The sequence below is a fragment of the Panthera onca genome, chromosome D1 (genome assembly GCF_046562875.1).
Source record: "Panthera onca isolate mPanOnc1 chromosome D1, mPanOnc1 haplotype 2, whole genome shotgun sequence".
Classification (NCBI taxonomy): Eukaryota; Metazoa; Chordata; class Mammalia; order Carnivora; family Felidae; genus Panthera; species Panthera onca.
The window spans coordinates 7,482,370-7,499,191 of NC_138348.1; the positions used below are offsets into that span (position 1 = coordinate 7,482,370).

At 58.9% G+C, this 16,822-nt stretch overlaps 1 protein-coding gene across 1 annotated transcript; it reads left to right on the forward strand.

The window, feature by feature from the left end:
- Nucleotides 1-4,529: 4,529 nt before the first annotated feature.
- PYGM (glycogen phosphorylase, muscle associated) lies at nucleotides 4,530-16,778 on the forward strand. Its single transcript, XM_078433659.2, has 20 exons — nucleotides 4,530-4,846; nucleotides 5,886-5,987; nucleotides 6,088-6,166; nucleotides 6,254-6,357; nucleotides 6,743-6,874; nucleotides 8,134-8,245; nucleotides 8,332-8,414; nucleotides 9,005-9,148; nucleotides 9,475-9,567; nucleotides 9,818-9,964; nucleotides 10,085-10,248; nucleotides 10,745-10,859; nucleotides 11,391-11,492; nucleotides 11,833-11,980; nucleotides 12,288-12,346; nucleotides 12,474-12,615; nucleotides 13,081-13,288; nucleotides 15,828-15,962; nucleotides 16,176-16,242; nucleotides 16,356-16,778. Exons 1-20 carry the CDS (start codon nucleotides 4,604-4,606, stop codon nucleotides 16,503-16,505), a joined length of 2,529 nt encoding a protein of 842 aa, XP_078289785.2. The 5' UTR covers nucleotides 4,530-4,603; the 3' UTR covers nucleotides 16,506-16,778.
- The last annotated feature ends 44 nt before the right edge of the window (nucleotides 16,779-16,822 follow it).

Genomic DNA, 16,822 nt, shown 5'->3' on the forward strand with positions numbered 1-16,822 from the left:
CTTCTTAGATCCCCTCCACCAGCACCAGAGTTACTTTTTTTACCTCCATTCAGCACCTGGCCCCAGCCGCCCTGGTCTCTTCTGGGGGACTGCTGCGACACTAATTAAGGAGCCTCCCACCTGTGTCCCCGTGTGTGGCTTTGCCGGTGGGAGCTTGAGTGTGTGGGTGGTCCCGCCATCTCTCCCTGGTTTACTAGCTGAGACCCGGGTTCTTTGCACCCCCCTCCTCGCCGCCATCACCCCTCATTCCCCTGGTCCCTGCTCTTTTGAAAGCCTTTCCCTGGGGCTTGGACAACCCCCCCCCCCCCCAACACGCACACGCGCACACACTCACCCACCCCTGATGAGCTCTGGTTGCGACTTCTGCCTGGAAGCCGCCACCTGACCAAGGCCCTGGGCCTAGGGAAGCATCAGCACTAAAGGTCAAGCCAACTAATCCTGCCTGTGAGGCACAGAGCAGCTAAAATTAAAACCGCCAAGTGGCTTTTTCTTTCTCTGCCCGTGACTTGCTTGCAGCCTGCTGCCGCTGCAGGCTTTGGGGGTTGGTGGGGGCGAGAAAAAGTGCCCCGTCTGCACTTTTCGTAAGCACTTCTTCGCAGGGGTCTCGAGCCATTTTGTTCTTTCACGGGTGGGGCAGTGGACAGTGCCTGTTGTGGCAGCAGAAAAAAAAACCCACGTCAGGGCCGCACGAGGCAGCGAGGTCCTCGCCCGACTGTTGCCGCCGCTGTGCCGCACCGCCCCTGGGGAGCCTGCGTGGAGCCTGCCTTTCCTGGCAGCCTCTCCTTCCTTTGGAGGAGGTTAAGGGACAGCACGCCCCTGCCGCCCCGGCACCTGGCCGGTGGGGGCAGCTCCAGCCTGGTCTGCTTTCCACCTTCAGGTTGGGCCCGCCCAGTGCCTTCTGTGTGGAGCACGGCCGGGTTTTGTGGGCCCCGTCCGGGGCGTCTGTATCTCTGCCGTAGGCCTGCGGGGTTCAGGAAACCCTCAGGAGGGAGGCAAGTTCAGTGGGTTTCCCTAACCAGGCCCTAAGACTACAGGTGACTAAAGGAAGAGAACAAGCTCTTTTCTCTTTGTCCTTAACTGGCGGAATGGGGGCAGGGCCTGGGGCCTAGCAACCCTCTTTGACCTTGGCTTCACCTCATTGCTTCCCCCACAAGCTCGGTTTCCCTGGTGGGCTCATTGGGCGGTTAATTAGCTCTTTGAAGCTCTGGAAGAGGCAAAGTGGCGCTATGTGGGTTTTAGAAATAAAATCAATAAATGACTTAACCACAGCCCCGCCATCTCCTCCGTCTCTCTCCCCTGGGGCCAGCTCCATTCCTGTGCTAGCTCCCTCCCTGCTCCCCCGCCGTCAGCTTTTGTTAAGGTTTTGGAGAGTAACAAAGTGGCTAGCTAAGGCACGTCTCTGGGCCTTTCTCCAAGGAGCTCCAGGCCCTGAAATGGGAGAGAGGCTTGGCCTTCAGAAGTGTAGGGAGCCACCTGCCTCTGAGGCAAGAGTGGGGAGAGAGGAGAAATGCTTTCCCACCCGCCTTAGGACCTGAAAGAGTGCAGGAAAAGCCCTTTGCTCAAGCCCGTCTGTCCTGTCACTTCGGCGCTGGCTTCCTGCCCCCTCAGCCTGGTTGGTGAAAGGAACACCGGCTGGGAAAGGTCAGTGTTCGGGCTCTGGAGAAACCCAAGATTGGTCCGGAGAAGGAGGCAGGATTTCTGGTTAGAAACCTAGTCAGACATAAACAACCTTGAGTTACTCGGGTTGGTCAAGTGCTTCCAGGGTTCAAGATTGATCTGCACACGCAGCACTGGATGGGGAATGAGGGATTGGAGAGCACATGGGGAGGCAAGTAGGTCAGCCTGAGCCTTCAAGGTTTCATCATGCTGGGCTGGGGCTTGCAAAATAAAAGGGGGGTTCCCTGGGGTGGCGTCACTCCAGTGGGGGCCACTGGAGACCCACAAGCGGGTAGTCAGAGAAGTCAAAAGTAATTCTGGGCGCCTGGCTGGTTTATTCCATAGAGTGTGAGACTCTTGATCTCAAGGTCGTGAGTTCAAGCCCATTGTGGGTGCGGAGCCTACTTTAGAATAAAACAAAGGTTTAAAAAAAAAAAAAAAAAAGCGATTTCTCCTGGGGCGCCATCCTGACTCAGTTGGTAGAGTATGTGACCCTTAGTCTCAGGGTCGTGAGTTCAAGCCCCACATTGGGCACGGAGCCTACTTTTAAAAAGTAATTTCTGTTTCCTAGTAGAAATGGGACAAATCCCTGTTGAGCCAGTGCCTTGAGCACAGAAGGGCCAGCAAGGCGCTGGTACACCAGGAGGGGCGTCAGAGCCAGCCAGCCAGAAGAGGTTTGGATTCATCTGGGGAGCGGATGAGAATTTGGGAATGGTTGGGAGCAGGTCCCCAGCGGCAGGAAAATGAACTTGCAGGCCATTAGAGGTCAGGGCAGAGGTTTGTGTGGGCAGGGTCCCGTCACAACTTGGGTGCGAGGTGACTGCACAGGGAACGTGGGGCTTTCTCCAGGACTATTGTGCACCAAGGAGCTTCCTGAGCTCTACTCAGAGCAGCCAGCCTTTGGCGAGTGAGTCCAGCCCCCGCGGCCCAAGATGGCCCAAGATGCTAGCCGAGCCCGGAGACCCGACCCACCCAACTGGAGACAAGGGTTTGGAGGGTGGGTGACCCCCGCAGAGGCACAGCCCCGTGGGTGGGGCTGCAGATGGGAGCATTTAAGGAAGTTTTCTGTATTCCCACCATGCCCGTGTAGGCACATTTTGGTATTTTCCTGATCTTCTTTCTCACTATGAAGCATGGCGGCCTGGGGAGATCAACCCAGTAATGCTGTTTGGGGGCAGACGAGAGCAGCGCTTGGGAGTTGGAAGACTTGGAGTGTAGACCCCACACCACGCTCGTGATTCCAGGGCTGGGCCTGCTGTGGCTCAGGATGTCCTCGGAAACAACTCGGCCTTCCCCCAAGCCAGGCTCTCAGTAACGTCCTGCGGCCGTCCGGGCCTCTGACCTGCTTCCCTGGCCCTCAGACCAGAACACCCAGTTCTTGCTCTCCACCAGCCCGCTGCCCGGGAGGCCCAGGCATCCTTTGAAATTGCACAAAGCCTTGGGCTCCTTTTGCTCAAAGAACAAAGCAGGATCCAAAAGGCGGCCTCCATAAGAGTAGGAGGCAGCAGCAGGCGGAGGCAGGAATTTATATTCTTATTTGAGAGTATAAATTGGATGAAGGAATTCAAGGCTCAGAATAGTAAAGCGTCCAGCCTCAGGTCACACAGCAAGCAAATCAGTGCCGGGGCCAGGGCGTGAGCGGTGGATCGGGGACAGCCAGAGCCTCCAAGGGAAGGTCCTGGAGCTGCCAGGCCATGAAGACGAGGAAGTGGTATAAGGTTCCCGGTGCCGAGGCTCCCACTTTACAGGTGGGGTCACGGCCGTGAACCTTGGCCCACTGAGTCCCTGTCCAGTACTGTGGCCCCAGGTGGGAGGAATGAGCGGGAGAAGGTCTCCAATCACCTGGCAGCTGCATCACAGAGAGACCCAATACCACTGGCCAATGTTACGAGTGGGTGGGGGATGCTGGCTTCTCCTGCCCCTGTGGGCACAGGACTACAGTTCCCAGAGGCCCCTGCTCTGGGCTGGCAGCCCCTAGCCAGAGCCAGCCTGTAATCTGATTACCACCACTCTCGAAAGGTCACTTCAGAGCTCCTTGAAGGACAGCAACAGGGGGGATCTCGGAGTGGCTCAGCTTGGGTGGGGGTGGCGTGGGGGCAGTGGCCCTGCCTCAGGCGACCTTCACACAACCCCCTGGAACCCGGAGTCCCCCGGTCCCCCTTCTCCCAGACACCCAGCGTCCTCTGCTAGCTACATGTCTCCTGTTCGGGGCACCCTGACCCTTGGCCCCTTGCCCCTGTTGCCCCGATATATGACCTCGCTACCCGAGTGCAGACCCCTGCGCCCCTCACGTAAGGCCACCGTGGAAACTTGACCAGAGGTCATCCAGCCGGTGGTTTTCAGTCTTTGGGCAAATGTCTGAAAGAGAAACCAAGCTGCTTGGACGAAGGCGGGGTCTCCTGGCACCTGTTCCCCCCGCCCCCCCCCTCCGACAGCCTTCCTTGGCTTCTTCAAGGAGCCCTGACTGAGGCTGAAATCTGCCCCCCCCCCCCGCCCCCAATCCATAACCCAGGAAAAGGACCCAGATCAGGGCAACCTCTTAGCCAAAGTCACAGCCCAACGGCTCCAGTCAAACGGCAGGCCTCTCAAGGCCACACTGCCTGCTGCATCTTGCCTCTGACCCTGTGAAAGGCAGAGACGGGCACCAAAGACCCCAGTGGGCGAGGCCTGGAACAAGTGGGTCAGCGCAGGGCTGCGAAGGAGCCAGGCTGGGCCTGGCCTGGCCCTTGCGGAGCTCCGCTCTGCTCTCCCTGCCCGTCTCCCTTCTCCTCCCCTTGCCCCCAAAATAGCTCCCTGAGCCGCGCGGCCAAGACCCTCCCATCGCAGGGGGAGGCGGGGCAAGCTCCCCAGAGCCAGGCTTTAAAACCCCAGGCAGCTGGGGATCTCCACTCCCTGGCTGGAGGCACTGCTGAGGCCACCCATCAGTCCGGCCCGCCCTCCTGCAGCCATGTCCCGGCCCTTGTCAGACCAGGAGAAAAGGAAGCAAATCAGCGTGCGTGGCCTGGCCGGCGTGGAGAATGTGACCGAGCTGAAGAAGAACTTCAACCGGCACCTGCATTTCACACTTGTGAAAGACCGCAATGTGGCCACCCCGAGAGACTACTACTTTGCGCTGGCCCACACCGTCCGCGACCACCTCGTGGGCCGCTGGATCCGCACGCAGCAGCACTACTACGAGAAGGACCCCAAGGTGCCGCTTGGGGCATCCTGGGTGGGCAGTGGGCTGGGGGCCCCAGCGGGGGACCGGGAGAGCTCCACCAAGCGGCAGCCCTTCCAGGGGTCTGGCTTTTCTGCAGCAGCGGGTTCCTGACGTTGGAGGGTCGGGAACGGCGGGCGCCATTGCCAAGTGCGATGGGGTGCTGGGGCGATCCAGGCAGTGAGACCCGGGGCAGGGGCCAGGCCGGGTGGCGCGGGTCAGGCGGGCTGGGGGCAAAGGCCTAGCGCTCACTCAGAGAGGGGAGGGGCTTCCGGTGGTCAGGGAGACCCCTGCGGGTGGTCAGGGCCGACCTGAAATGGAAGGGTGGGTCATTACATGTGAGTGTGGTGGTGCTGGTGCGAGGCTGGGGCAGCTGGGGTGGTGGTGGCGGGATCAAGTGTCTTTGGGGTCATGGTAAATGTCAGCAACCTGATACTCCTGGGCAGGGGAGGGGGAGGGGCAGGCGAGTGGGGCAGGGAGGGGGCCCAGGAAACCGGGAGACCCAGCATCCTGGATTCTAGTGCCTCTCTGTCCCCCTTCCTGGGGCTGAGGCTTGAGGATCAAGGGGACCTGGGCCCTGCAAGGACAGAAGGGGGCCGACTCTAGCCGTGAGTCCGTGTGTGTGTGACCTTGAGTAAATGACTGGTTTCTCTAAGGCACCTTAGCCTTCCCCCCTCTTGGGGAGCACTTGGGGGGGGCTTCTCTGCTCCCCGATTCCCCGCTGGGCTGTTGGGAGGCTTGTGGGCACTGGAAGACCTGCCCTCGGCGCCTCAGTCCCTGAGGTAGATATGGCAGCCCCCTTTTCCAGATGAGGAAACGGAAGCTAAGAGAACAAAAGTGATGTGTCCAAAGTCAGAGGAAAGGCTGGACCGGAACCCTCCCGATGGGTCCTGAAGCCTGTGGTGGGGCGAAGAATAAACAGGGACAGGGCTGGCACGTGCCAGGCCCCCCGGAGTGGGACAGGAGGTGTGAGAGGCGCTGGCTAGACGCCGGAGGGCTGACCCCTCCCCGACCCATCTGTCTCTCCGGGCAGAGGATCTACTACCTGTCTCTGGAGTTCTACATGGGACGGACGCTACAGAACACCATGGTGAACCTGGCCTTGGAGAACGCCTGTGACGAAGCCACCTACCAGGTGTGCAGGGGGACGGGAGCGGGGTGAGCCTGAGATACTGGGGGACTCACCTGCTGGCCCTCGGCCTTGACCACTGCCACCCCTCCCCCCACCCCTCCAGCTGGGTCTGGACATGGAGGAGCTGGAGGAGATCGAGGAGGACGCGGGGCTGGGCAACGGGGGCCTGGGTCGGCTGGCCGGTGAGTGGGTAGGGTGGCAGGGGTGGGGCGGGCAGAAGGGTTCCTGTGTGCCGGGTCCCTGACACCCACCTCCCCGGAACCCCCTAGCATGCTTTCTGGACTCCATGGCAACACTGGGCCTGGCTGCCTACGGCTACGGGATCCGCTATGAGTTTGGGATTTTTAACCAGAAGATCTGTGGGGGCTGGCAGGTGAGCAGCCTCGGGCCCTGGCCTTGCGGGGCCCCAGGCACGATGGAGCGGACCCCCCCCTTGGGTCATCCACCTCCGGGTAGACCCAGAACCAGCCTCAGCCTTGAGAGAAGGCATCCTTGTCCCTTCCCCCTGGCCCCAAAGCCTGCTGGTCACTGCTGGAACAGGTGGCCCACACCTGTGCCACCTCTCAGACTCCCATGCACATACCATGTCCCGTGGGATATGCCACCAGACCGGGGGTGGGCGCCACCCCAGGGCTCTTAGTTTACACTCCGTAGAGGGCCCAGCAGGGCCACTGCTCCTGCCCTACCCACTGCCTCCCGTGGTGTGAGCCTGGGTCTGACGCTGCCTTCCTTTCTCCCCTGACCTGCCTTGGACTCAGATGGAGGAGGCCGATGACTGGCTTCGCTACGGAAACCCCTGGGAGAAGGCCCGACCCGAGTTCACGCTGCCTGTGCACTTCTATGGCCGAGTGGAGCACACCAGCCAGGGGGCCAAGTGGGTGGACACACAGGTAAGGGTGAAGCCAGGGAGTGGGGGGAGCCCCCAGTGAGGGGGAAGCAGGGAGGAAGAGGCTCTGGAAGAAAACAGGGAGATACGGGGAGAGAGCCTGGAGACTACCGGACCCAGTGCTATTTACAATGAAGGGCACTGAGGCTCAGAGAGGTTAAGTGATTTACTCGAGGTCACACAGCTTGGGTCAGGAGAGGCTGGAGACAGGGTCACAGAGGAGCCAAGCCAAGCACAGGGCCCAGGGGGAGGAGAGAGGCTGCCGTGCTCCACCAGTGCCCTTCTCCCGACCTGGCTCCTTTCCACCCCACAAGACTCATCCCAGAATAATCACGGTGACTTGACTCCCCCCAGAAAGGGAGACAATTAAAACCTTGAGAGAGGAACTGACTTGTCCAAGGTCACACAACAAGTGAGAGGGAGCCTGAAGCCAAACCAGGTGTCTGAACCTCAGCTCAGTCAGCTCTCTTGCCGTTGCTGTAGGTCATAGGCCTCCAGACGGCTGCACAGAAACCTCTAGGCTTTCAGAATGGGCCATTTGTCGGGCTGTCATTTATGATAAGATTCAGTAGGGGCTCTGGCTGCCCCCTAGCTCTGTGCTCTCGGGCCAGTCCCTTCCCTCTCGGAGCTGCACCTTCCACTCTTTTCCAGTCAGGGGCTAAGCTGCTTCGGTGTTGGGGAGAAAGGGCGCCGGGCCTTGGAGAAGTGCTTATGCCCCCAGCCCCTTGGTAGCGGGCAGCTGTTGGCAGCAATGATCGCCATTTGCTAATTGTGGGAGGTGGGACCAGCATTAGTCACTGCTAATTAGCCCGGTGGTCAACCAGGCATATGCCCTTCGGATGGACTTGACATCTGTGTCCCCTTCAGCCAGGCCCCGGGGCCCCCCAGCCCTCTGATGAGTCCAGAGTATCTTCTAGATTGTGCTCGGGCCAGACGGGCCCGCTCATCCCCATCACTGTAGAGTGGCCCCCAACGGAGCCCCGCCTTGGGCTCCAGACTCATCACTGCCCCCTGTAATCCTCGCAGGCAGCCGGGCAAGGTGGGGTGGGGGGTGGGTGGGGAGACCCTGGGGGGCCCTCTCTCTATGGATGAGGCCCAGAGAGGTTGAGAGGTTCGCTCACGGTTACCCAGAGTGGGCAGTAGAACCTGGAGCTGGGGGGTTGGTGCAGGGTAGAGACAAAGGCAGGAGTTGTGGCTCTCGGGGGCCCCCCAAGTCACGTGGCAGATACCCAGCTCCTGCCACCACGTCCAACACGCCTGCAGGTGGTATTGGCCATGCCTTACGACACTCCTGTGCCTGGCTACCGTAACAACATTGTCAACACCATGCGCCTGTGGTCGGCCAAGGCCCCCAATGACTTCAACCTCAAGGACTGTGAGTTCAGCCGCCTGCCCGCACCCCTGCCTGCCCCGGCCTGTGCTCAGCCTGGGCCCGACACTGTCCCCGCTTTCACCCCTCAGTCAACGTCGGTGGCTACATCCAGGCTGTGCTGGACCGAAACCTGGCGGAGAACATCTCTCGCGTCCTGTACCCCAACGACAACGTATGTCACCTCCTGGGCTGGGGGCGGGAAACCTGAAAGCCTAGGAGAGGGCAGAAAACGGGGAGGGACAGCCTCTGGCGCCCTAGTGACACCCAGGACATATCCTTTGTTTTTTCAAGTTTATTTATTTATTTTTTAGTAATCTCTACACCCCCAACGTGGGGCTCGGACTCACGACCCTGAGATCAAGGGTCACATCTCTTCTAACTGAGTCAGCCGGGTGCTCCGCAGCACCCAGGACGTATTGTTGGCTCCTGTCATGTCCTGTTCCCCACCCCCGCCCCCCAAGTACTTTTGGTTCTTTAAGAGGACACCTAAGTCCTAGGGGCAGCGAGTTGGGGCAGGGCACTTTGGGGGACCTGTTCCCTGGCGATGCCGACAATACTCCGGGTCCTCGAATGCCCCCGTCCTCACACCATCCCCTCCACTACCCGGTGGGTGAAAATCCCCTGGGTCCCGGAGGTGGGGGCTGTTCAGGGCGCAAGGGGAGGGGCTTGATGTGGGCAGGAGTCTCCCGGCCACGCTGTGGCACCGTCAGAACCCCCCACCCCCCACCCCCTTGACTCAGCCCTGCCTTGAACTGTCCCCAGTTCTTTGAGGGGAAGGAGCTGCGGTTGAAGCAGGAGTACTTTGTGGTGGCCGCCACCCTCCAGGACATCATCCGCCGCTTCAAGTCCTCCAAGTTCGGCTGCCGTGACCCCGTGCGCACGAGCTTCGACGCCTTTCCGGATAAGGTGCCAGGCCCCAGGGAGGGGCCCCCCTCTACACCTCCCGTGATGCATGCCATCGCCTCTCCCCTCCAGCCTCAGCCTGCCCCCTCACGTTGTAGATGAGGAAGTGGGGGCTGGGGGTGTGTGTGAGGGTGGCCTGTTCGGGATCCTCAATCGACGGGCACCTAACCTGGGAACTTCCCTCCCCCTCCTGCCCGCCGCTGCCCCCACGAGGGCCGCCACACCCAGCTCCAGCCTGGAACCACGTGGAGGGGGCTCTGAAGGGGCAAAGGACGGCGACCATAGCCTTGGTTTGGATCCCAGCCTGACTCCCAACCCCCTCCCCACAGGTGGCCATCCAGCTGAATGATACCCATCCTTCCTTGGCCATCCCCGAGCTCATGAGGATACTGGTGGATCTGGAGAGGCTGGACTGGGACAAGGTGGGCTCCGGGACCCTCCACCCCTGCCTGAGCCTCTCTGTCTCAGGGCTGCCTTTCCCGCGGGGTCTGGGAAGTAGAAATCCGTGAGGGCAGCCCGCACAGAGCAGACAGCAGCGTAAGGCCCCGAGGACGAGTGTCCTAGAACCTGTCCCCCAGTGACAGGGCCCAGGCTCCTGGCCGCACTCTGTGTGTGGGGAGCCATAGGGCTCAGGCCCCGGGGTCCCCGACCGCCCCCCCTCCTGTTCACCAGGCCTGGGACGTGACGGTCAGGACCTGTGCCTACACCAACCACACGGTACTGCCCGAGGCCCTGGAACGCTGGCCCGTGCATCTGATTGAGACGCTGCTGCCTCGACATCTCCAGATCATCTACGAGATCAATCAGCGCTTCCTTAATGTGAGTGGAGGAGGCCTGGGCTGGAGGGTGCAGGGCTGTGGGTAGAGTGCTGGGGGTACGGGGCTGGGGACCTCGGCTCTGGAGGCCCCGGCGTCTGAGCTCTGGTCTCTCCCTGCTCAGCGGGTGGCAGCCGTCTTCCCCGGGGACGTGGACCGGCTGCGGCGCATGTCGCTTGTGGAGGAGGGCGCAGTGAAACGCATCAACATGGCCCATCTCTGCATCGCCGGGTCGCATGCCGTCAATGGCGTGGCCCGCATCCACTCGGAGATCCTCAAGAAGACCATGTGAGACCCGCTCCCCAGGCCCCGCCCCCCTCTGGCCCCGCCCATCCCACCCCCCCTCACCACCTGACCCCAGCTGGCCCTTTCCACAGGTAGCACAGCTTTTTTTAATTTTTTCTTTTAACGTTTTATTTATTTTTGAGACAGAGAGAGACAGAGCATGAATGGGGGAGGGTCAGAGAGAGGGAGACACAGAATCTGAAACAGGCTCTGGGCTCTGAGCTGTCAGCACAGGGGCCCGATGCGGGGCTCGAACTCACGGACCGCGAGATCGTGACCTGAGCCGAAGTCGGCGCTCAACCGACTGAGCCACCCAGGCGCCCCTTATGAGCATTATGGCCCTGATGTCCAGTACAGTCCCGTCCCCAAATGATCTCCTCTCACATACAGCCACCCCCTCATCCCCAGGCCCCTCTCAGCAAGAAACCAGGGTAGGGCCCCCAGGAGGAGACCTTCGTCCCGCAGGGGTGGGTAGTGACCCTCCAACCCCATCCTGCAGCTTCAAGGACTTCTACGAGCTGGAGCCACATAAATTCCAGAATAAGACCAATGGCATCACCCCTCGTCGCTGGCTAGTCCTGTGTAACCCTGGGCTGGCAGAGGTCATTGCTGAGGTGAGAGGTCACTGTGTGGCCAGTAGGGGTGAACACGGGTCGCTACAGGGATCAGCTGTGCATGGACACGTAGGTGGGCCACTGCAGGGGGCCCGGTGGAGGGCCGAAATCCATCCTGCGCTGTGTTCCCCTAGCTTTGCATGTGCCTGGAGGAGGGGGACCGTTTTCTTGTTTGCATGAGGATGCTCTGTGGGCTAATGGAGGCCTGGCTATGGAGGTCAGCCTCGGAGAGGGTCAGGACAGGTCACATCTGAAGTGAGACTGACAGGAGCAGAGATTGTGAGCAGGGCGTCAAGGTCACTGTCAGAGGAAAAGGCCAGGAGAAAGGCCTGCTGGGGTCCCGTGAGGTCAGCCATCAGAGCCCGAGGTCCAGCGGGAAGATGGTGGTGCCCACACCACGCCCCAGCGGGGAGGCTGGCGAAGGAGGGGTTGTCTGCAGGGGGCGAGGCCTGGCTGACGCCAGAAAGGGACCTTTCTGTGCGGGAGGCTGGAGGAGGGGTGTAGGCCTGACCGACAGCCACCGCCCCACAGCGCATCGGGGAGGACTACATCTCCGACCTGGACCAGCTGCGCAAGCTGCTCTCGTACGTGGACGATGAAGCCTTTATCCGGGATGTGGCCAAAGTGAAGCAGGTACGGAGTGTGGCGACCTGGAGCACTGGTGCCAGGGCGGGAGGGAGCACGCTGGAGGCGCCAGCCCCCGGGCCCGGCTCGGGGATGGCCCGCGGGGCCTGTCTCCCCCGCAGCCTCGGGCCTGGTAGACGTTGCCTGGAGTCCAAGGTGACAGGGCATCAGCTGACCGCACTGGAAGAGTGCTGGCATTGATTAGCGATGTCTGCCCTGGCGCACGCGGGGATAAAGGTGGCGAGCGAGCCTTCTGTCCGCTCCCTTTCTGGGAAAGAAATGACACTGTGGGATCTCGTGAGGCTGAGGCCCGTTGGTGAAGCTCTCCCCCCGTCCTCCCTGCCTTCAGGAAAACAAGTTAAAGTTCGCCGCGTACCTGGAGAGGGAGTACAAAGTCCATATCAACCCCAACTCGCTCTTCGACATCCAGGTGAAGCGAATTCATGAATATAAACGCCAGCTCCTCAACTGCCTCCACGTCATCACCCTGTACAACCGTGAGTGGCAGGGGTGCCCTCTGTCTCTTGGCGCTCCCCTCTGCGTACACCCCCCCCCCCCCCCGCCGCCGTGCACCACGCACCACGTATCTCCTAGTCAACGTCTCCTTTGGCCTCGGGACAGCTCTTGGGGCATGGACTTACCCCCATTTCATAGACAGGCAAACTGAGGCTCGGAGAGAGGAAAGTGACAGACCGGAAGTCACATAGCAAGCGGTTGCCCAAATCAGGCCTACTGTCTAGGGCCCTGGTGGATAGGTGTCGTCAGGAGGCCAAACCTGGCCCGCTGATCTCTGTTTCTCCACAGGCATCAAGCAGGAACCCAATAGGTTCGTTGTGCCCCGAACTGTGATGATTGGAGGGAAGGTGAGGAGCCAGGCCGCAGACCGCGGCCCTGATCCTTTGACAGCCGGGTTGAGGTCAGCCTGGCTGGGTTGCAGGATAAGGGTAGGGGGCCAGGCTGTGGAGCTGACCCCACACTGTGCTCCCACAGGCTGCCCCTGGATACCACATGGCTAAGATGATCATCAAACTCATCACAGCCATTGGGGATGTGGTTAACCACGACCCAGTGGTAGGAGACCGCCTCCGTGTGATCTTCCTGGAGAACTACCGAGTCTCGCTGGCCGAGAAAGGTGGGGTGCCGCCAGAGGGACGCTTTGATTAGTTCAGTCCCAGGAAGGGGTGTTGGTCACCTGTTCCTGGGGTACTTGCATTTGGAAGAAGAATCTGGACAGGACAATGCTCAGATCATGAGGATGTCCCCCCACCCCCACCCCAATGGCGGTGGGGGCTTCGGGCAGTACAGGGTGAAATTATAGGGAAGATTTGCCCTTCGAATCGTGCACACAGTGGGGCAGGGGTGGGGAGAGAGTGCAGTCCAGGTTTAGACCTCAGATGGTCAACGACCACCAAGCAGTGGGGTGGAGTGGGGTGGAGGGGCTGGCGGTGGGAGGGAGATTCAGCTGGTGACTGTGGGAGGGTTGGGGTGGAGGGGGGCTCTGACTCTGGCTATACCTCGGGCCAGCCTAACTCCACAGTCCCCAGCTGGGGTGGGACCTTCCCTGGAGCTGAGTTTGTCCCCTGCTGCCGCCCCACAGTGATCCCAGCTGCTGACCTCTCCGAGCAGATCTCCACTGCAGGCACTGAGGCCTCAGGCACCGGCAACATGAAGTTCATGCTCAATGGGGCTCTGACCATTGGCACCATGGACGGGGCCAACGTGGAAATGGCGGAAGAGGCGGGAGAAGAGAACTTCTTCATCTTTGGCATGCGGGTGGAGGACGTGGAAAAGCTTGACCAGAGAGGGTATGGGGGTCAGGGGCTCCAAAGTTCACAGTCCATGGGCAGGAGGCACCGAGGAGGTGTGGCTACTGGAGGGTAGGGCTTGGGAGCAAGGGGCATACCTGGAAAGGCCGGCCCAGGCTGCACAAGGTCTCAGTTATGGCCGTTAGGGTTCCGGAGAACTTTTGAGATGACTTACAACAAATGAGGTTAACGGCATGGGAAAAGAAAGAAGGAACACAGCACTGAAGGAAAAGGAGCAGAAAATGATGTCAATCGTAGGCTATGATATTATTTATTGCTGGAATTTCTGGAAGTAAAATTGAATTCTTAGCTCCCTGGCAGGCATGGCAAAAGGGGAAAGATGAGGACAGTAAATACAGCTGTGCTTGTGGCCAGAAATGCAGTTCTTCAAAGTACATATTAGATTTCTTAAAATTTATTACAAAATTTTTTTTCTTATCATACAAGCAATATGTGCTCCTTAATTGGAAAAATATGAAACCACAAAGAATAAAATAACAGTCATTCATAATTTAATCACCTGTTTTTACTTTTTTAATGTTTATTTTATTTGTTTTGAGAGAGAGAGAGAGAGCGAGGGAGCAGGGAAGGGGCAGAGAGAGGGAGAGAGAATCCCAAGCAAGCTCGGTGCTGACAGTGCAGAGCTCAACGTGGGGCTCGAACTCACGGACTGTGAGATCATGACCTGAGCCCAAATCAAGAGGCAGATGCTTCATCGACTGAGCCATTCAGGTGCCCCTCATCACCCATTCTTAAAGCCATAGTCCTTCTTCTTTTCTTTTCTTTTTTTAAATTTTTTAATGTTTATTTATTTTTGAGACAGAGAGAGACAGGTACGAGTGGGGGTTGGGCAGAGAGACAGGGAAACACAGAATCCGAAGCAGGCTCCAGGCTCTGAGCTGTCAGCACAGAGCCCGACATGGGGCTCGAACCCACAAACCGGGAGATCATGACCTGAGCCGAAGCTGGACGTTCAACCGACTGAGCCACCCGGGTGCCCCACTGTAGTCCTATCTCTACGTGTATCACTATGCGTGTGTATATATGTAGGGTTTTGAAAGTTGGGACTAACACGTGTACAATTTTGAAGGCTGATGTCAGCACTGGTGAGGCATTTTCCATGTTACTAAATAGTCTTTAAACTATTTAAAAATGTTTGTATAGGGTTCCATCGTATGGACATGCTGTAATTTATCCAGTTCCATACTGTTGGACATCAAGGTTGATTTCTGCTGTTTCTTAGTGTAAATATCACTGCGATCCCATCCTTTTATTATCTAGGCCCACATCTTTATTTCCTGAAGATAATTATTAGAAGGAGATACATTTCTGAGTCAAAAAAGTATGAGACCGGGGCGCCTGGGTGGCTCAGTCGGTTGAACGTCCAGCTTCAGCTCAGGTCAAGATCTCAGGGTTCGTGGGTTCGAGCCCCGCGTTGGGCTCTGTGCTGACAACTCAGCGCCCGGAGCCTGCTTCAGATTCTGCGTCTCCCTCTCTCTCTCTGCTTCTCCCCCCTTGCACTCTGTCTGTCTCTCTCTCTCAAAAATAAATACACATTAAAAAAATTTTTTTAATTAAAAAAAAAAAGTATGAGACCTTCTTCTCCTCCTCCCTTCTTCTTCAAGTATGAGCTCTTAAGGCTTTTGATGCCTGTTGCCAAATTGCTTTCCAGAAAGTTGGTAGCGGCTCACACTCCCACCACCTGCTTCTGAGAGCTGGCATTAAATATTGAAAGGAGATTTCTCCTGTGGGGCTTGACTAGGAAGTTCAGACTTTATCCTTTGGATAGGAGGGAGACAGGACATGTTTTGAGCCAGATTCCAACACGTTCAGAGGCAGGCTCCAGGAGGACAATTTTGCGTGTCAGGTGGAGGCCGGCCTGCAGGTGGGGGCCCAGCGTGGAGGCCGCCGCGCCGTGATGCGAGGAGAATGGCCCGCACTGCCAGTGCTGGGGGTGGGGGGTGAGGGGACAGTGTTGAGGAGTCGCCCTTGGTTGCCGGTTGGAAGTGGGGAGGCCAGGAAAGAGAGGAGACTGGCTCGGGGAGGGTTTTGAACCCAGGTGGCTGAGGGGTGGTTGGACTGCTTCAGAAAGCGGCGCACGGGAAGAGAGCTGGCGCCAGGCCAGCGATGGGCTCGGTTGGACGGTCCGAGTTGAAGGACGGTCCGAGGACATGCCTGGTGCTTCCTCCTGGGGCCCGAAGGCGGACGGACTTGGGAGAGGGAGCGAGAAAAGCATTTAGGAAGGAAACGCACCGGTTAGGAGACGTGGTGGTGTATGGGAGGGAAAAAAGAACTCTTGGTTTGGGGCCTTTGGCTCAGACATTTACCTTTTTGCTGTCTCCAGGCCTCACCTACACAAGGGGGATGAAAAGCTGAGCAGAGAAGGGAGAGGGTCCTCCAGAGGGGTGCAGCAGCTCCAGGGAGGGCAGCCGCAGGCTGGGATCTGGGTTTTGGCCCCGAGGCTTAGGACTTTTCGGATTTTCTCTGGAGGAGGAGCCAGGAACTCCTGGCCACAGTGCTGACTGTTCTTCCCCCACAGGTACAACGCCCAGGAGTACTACGACCGAATTCCGGAGCTTCGGCATATCATTGAGCAGCTGAGCAGTGGTTTCTTCTCCCCCAAACAGCCAGACCTGTTCAAGGACATTGTCAACATGCTTATGCACCATGACCGGTGAGCTGGTTGGCCAGGGAGCCGTGCAGGTGGGGCTGCTGGGCTGAACTGGGCTCAGGTGCCGTGTGTGGGGAGGCTGGGTAGGGGTCCTGGGCAATTGGGGCCAGGCTCTTCTGGAAGGAGTTTCCCTCTCCTGGCCCTCGCACACCATCAGGACAGGACGGGCTTGGCCCTTGATCTCATGGAGCTTCCTGCCTCTCTGTTCCCTTCCAGGTTTAAAGTCTTTGCAGATTATGAAGATTACATTAAGTGCCAGGAGAAAGTCAGTGCTTTGTACAAGGTGAGGGGCCCTGCGCCAGGGGTTGGCCAGGCTTTGGTGGCCCTGGATGGGATGGGGTGGAAGCTGGGGACCCCACCGGCAGAATGAACCCAGAGCTCTCTTTTGGCTTGTAGAATCCAAGAGAGTGGACACGAATGGTGATCCGGAACATAGCCACATCAGGCAAGTTCTCCAGTGACCGAACTATTGCCCAGTATGCCCGGGAGATCTGGGGCGTAGATCCTTCACGCAAGCGCCTGCCGGCCCCTGATGAGACCATCTGAGCCTCCAGACCAGACCCCAAACTGGCCCCTGAGTTTGTTTGCACTCCCTTGGGCCAGCCCCAGGTCCCCACCCAGAGGGGGGGATACTGGAGTTCGTCCTCTCAGCCTTTTCCTGGAACCTCCCATTTTCCCCCAGTCTCAAGGTCCCAGTGTCCAGTGTGACTAAGGACACTGCTCCCATCCTGTCCTCGGGCTCCCTGCCCCCTCCTATTTAAGGGTCTGACCAACTGCACCCACTCTTCAATAAATTGATTCTCCTTGGGAACCTCCTTACTCCTCTGTCTGTTGGGAAATATTTTTAGCTCTGGGCAGGCACC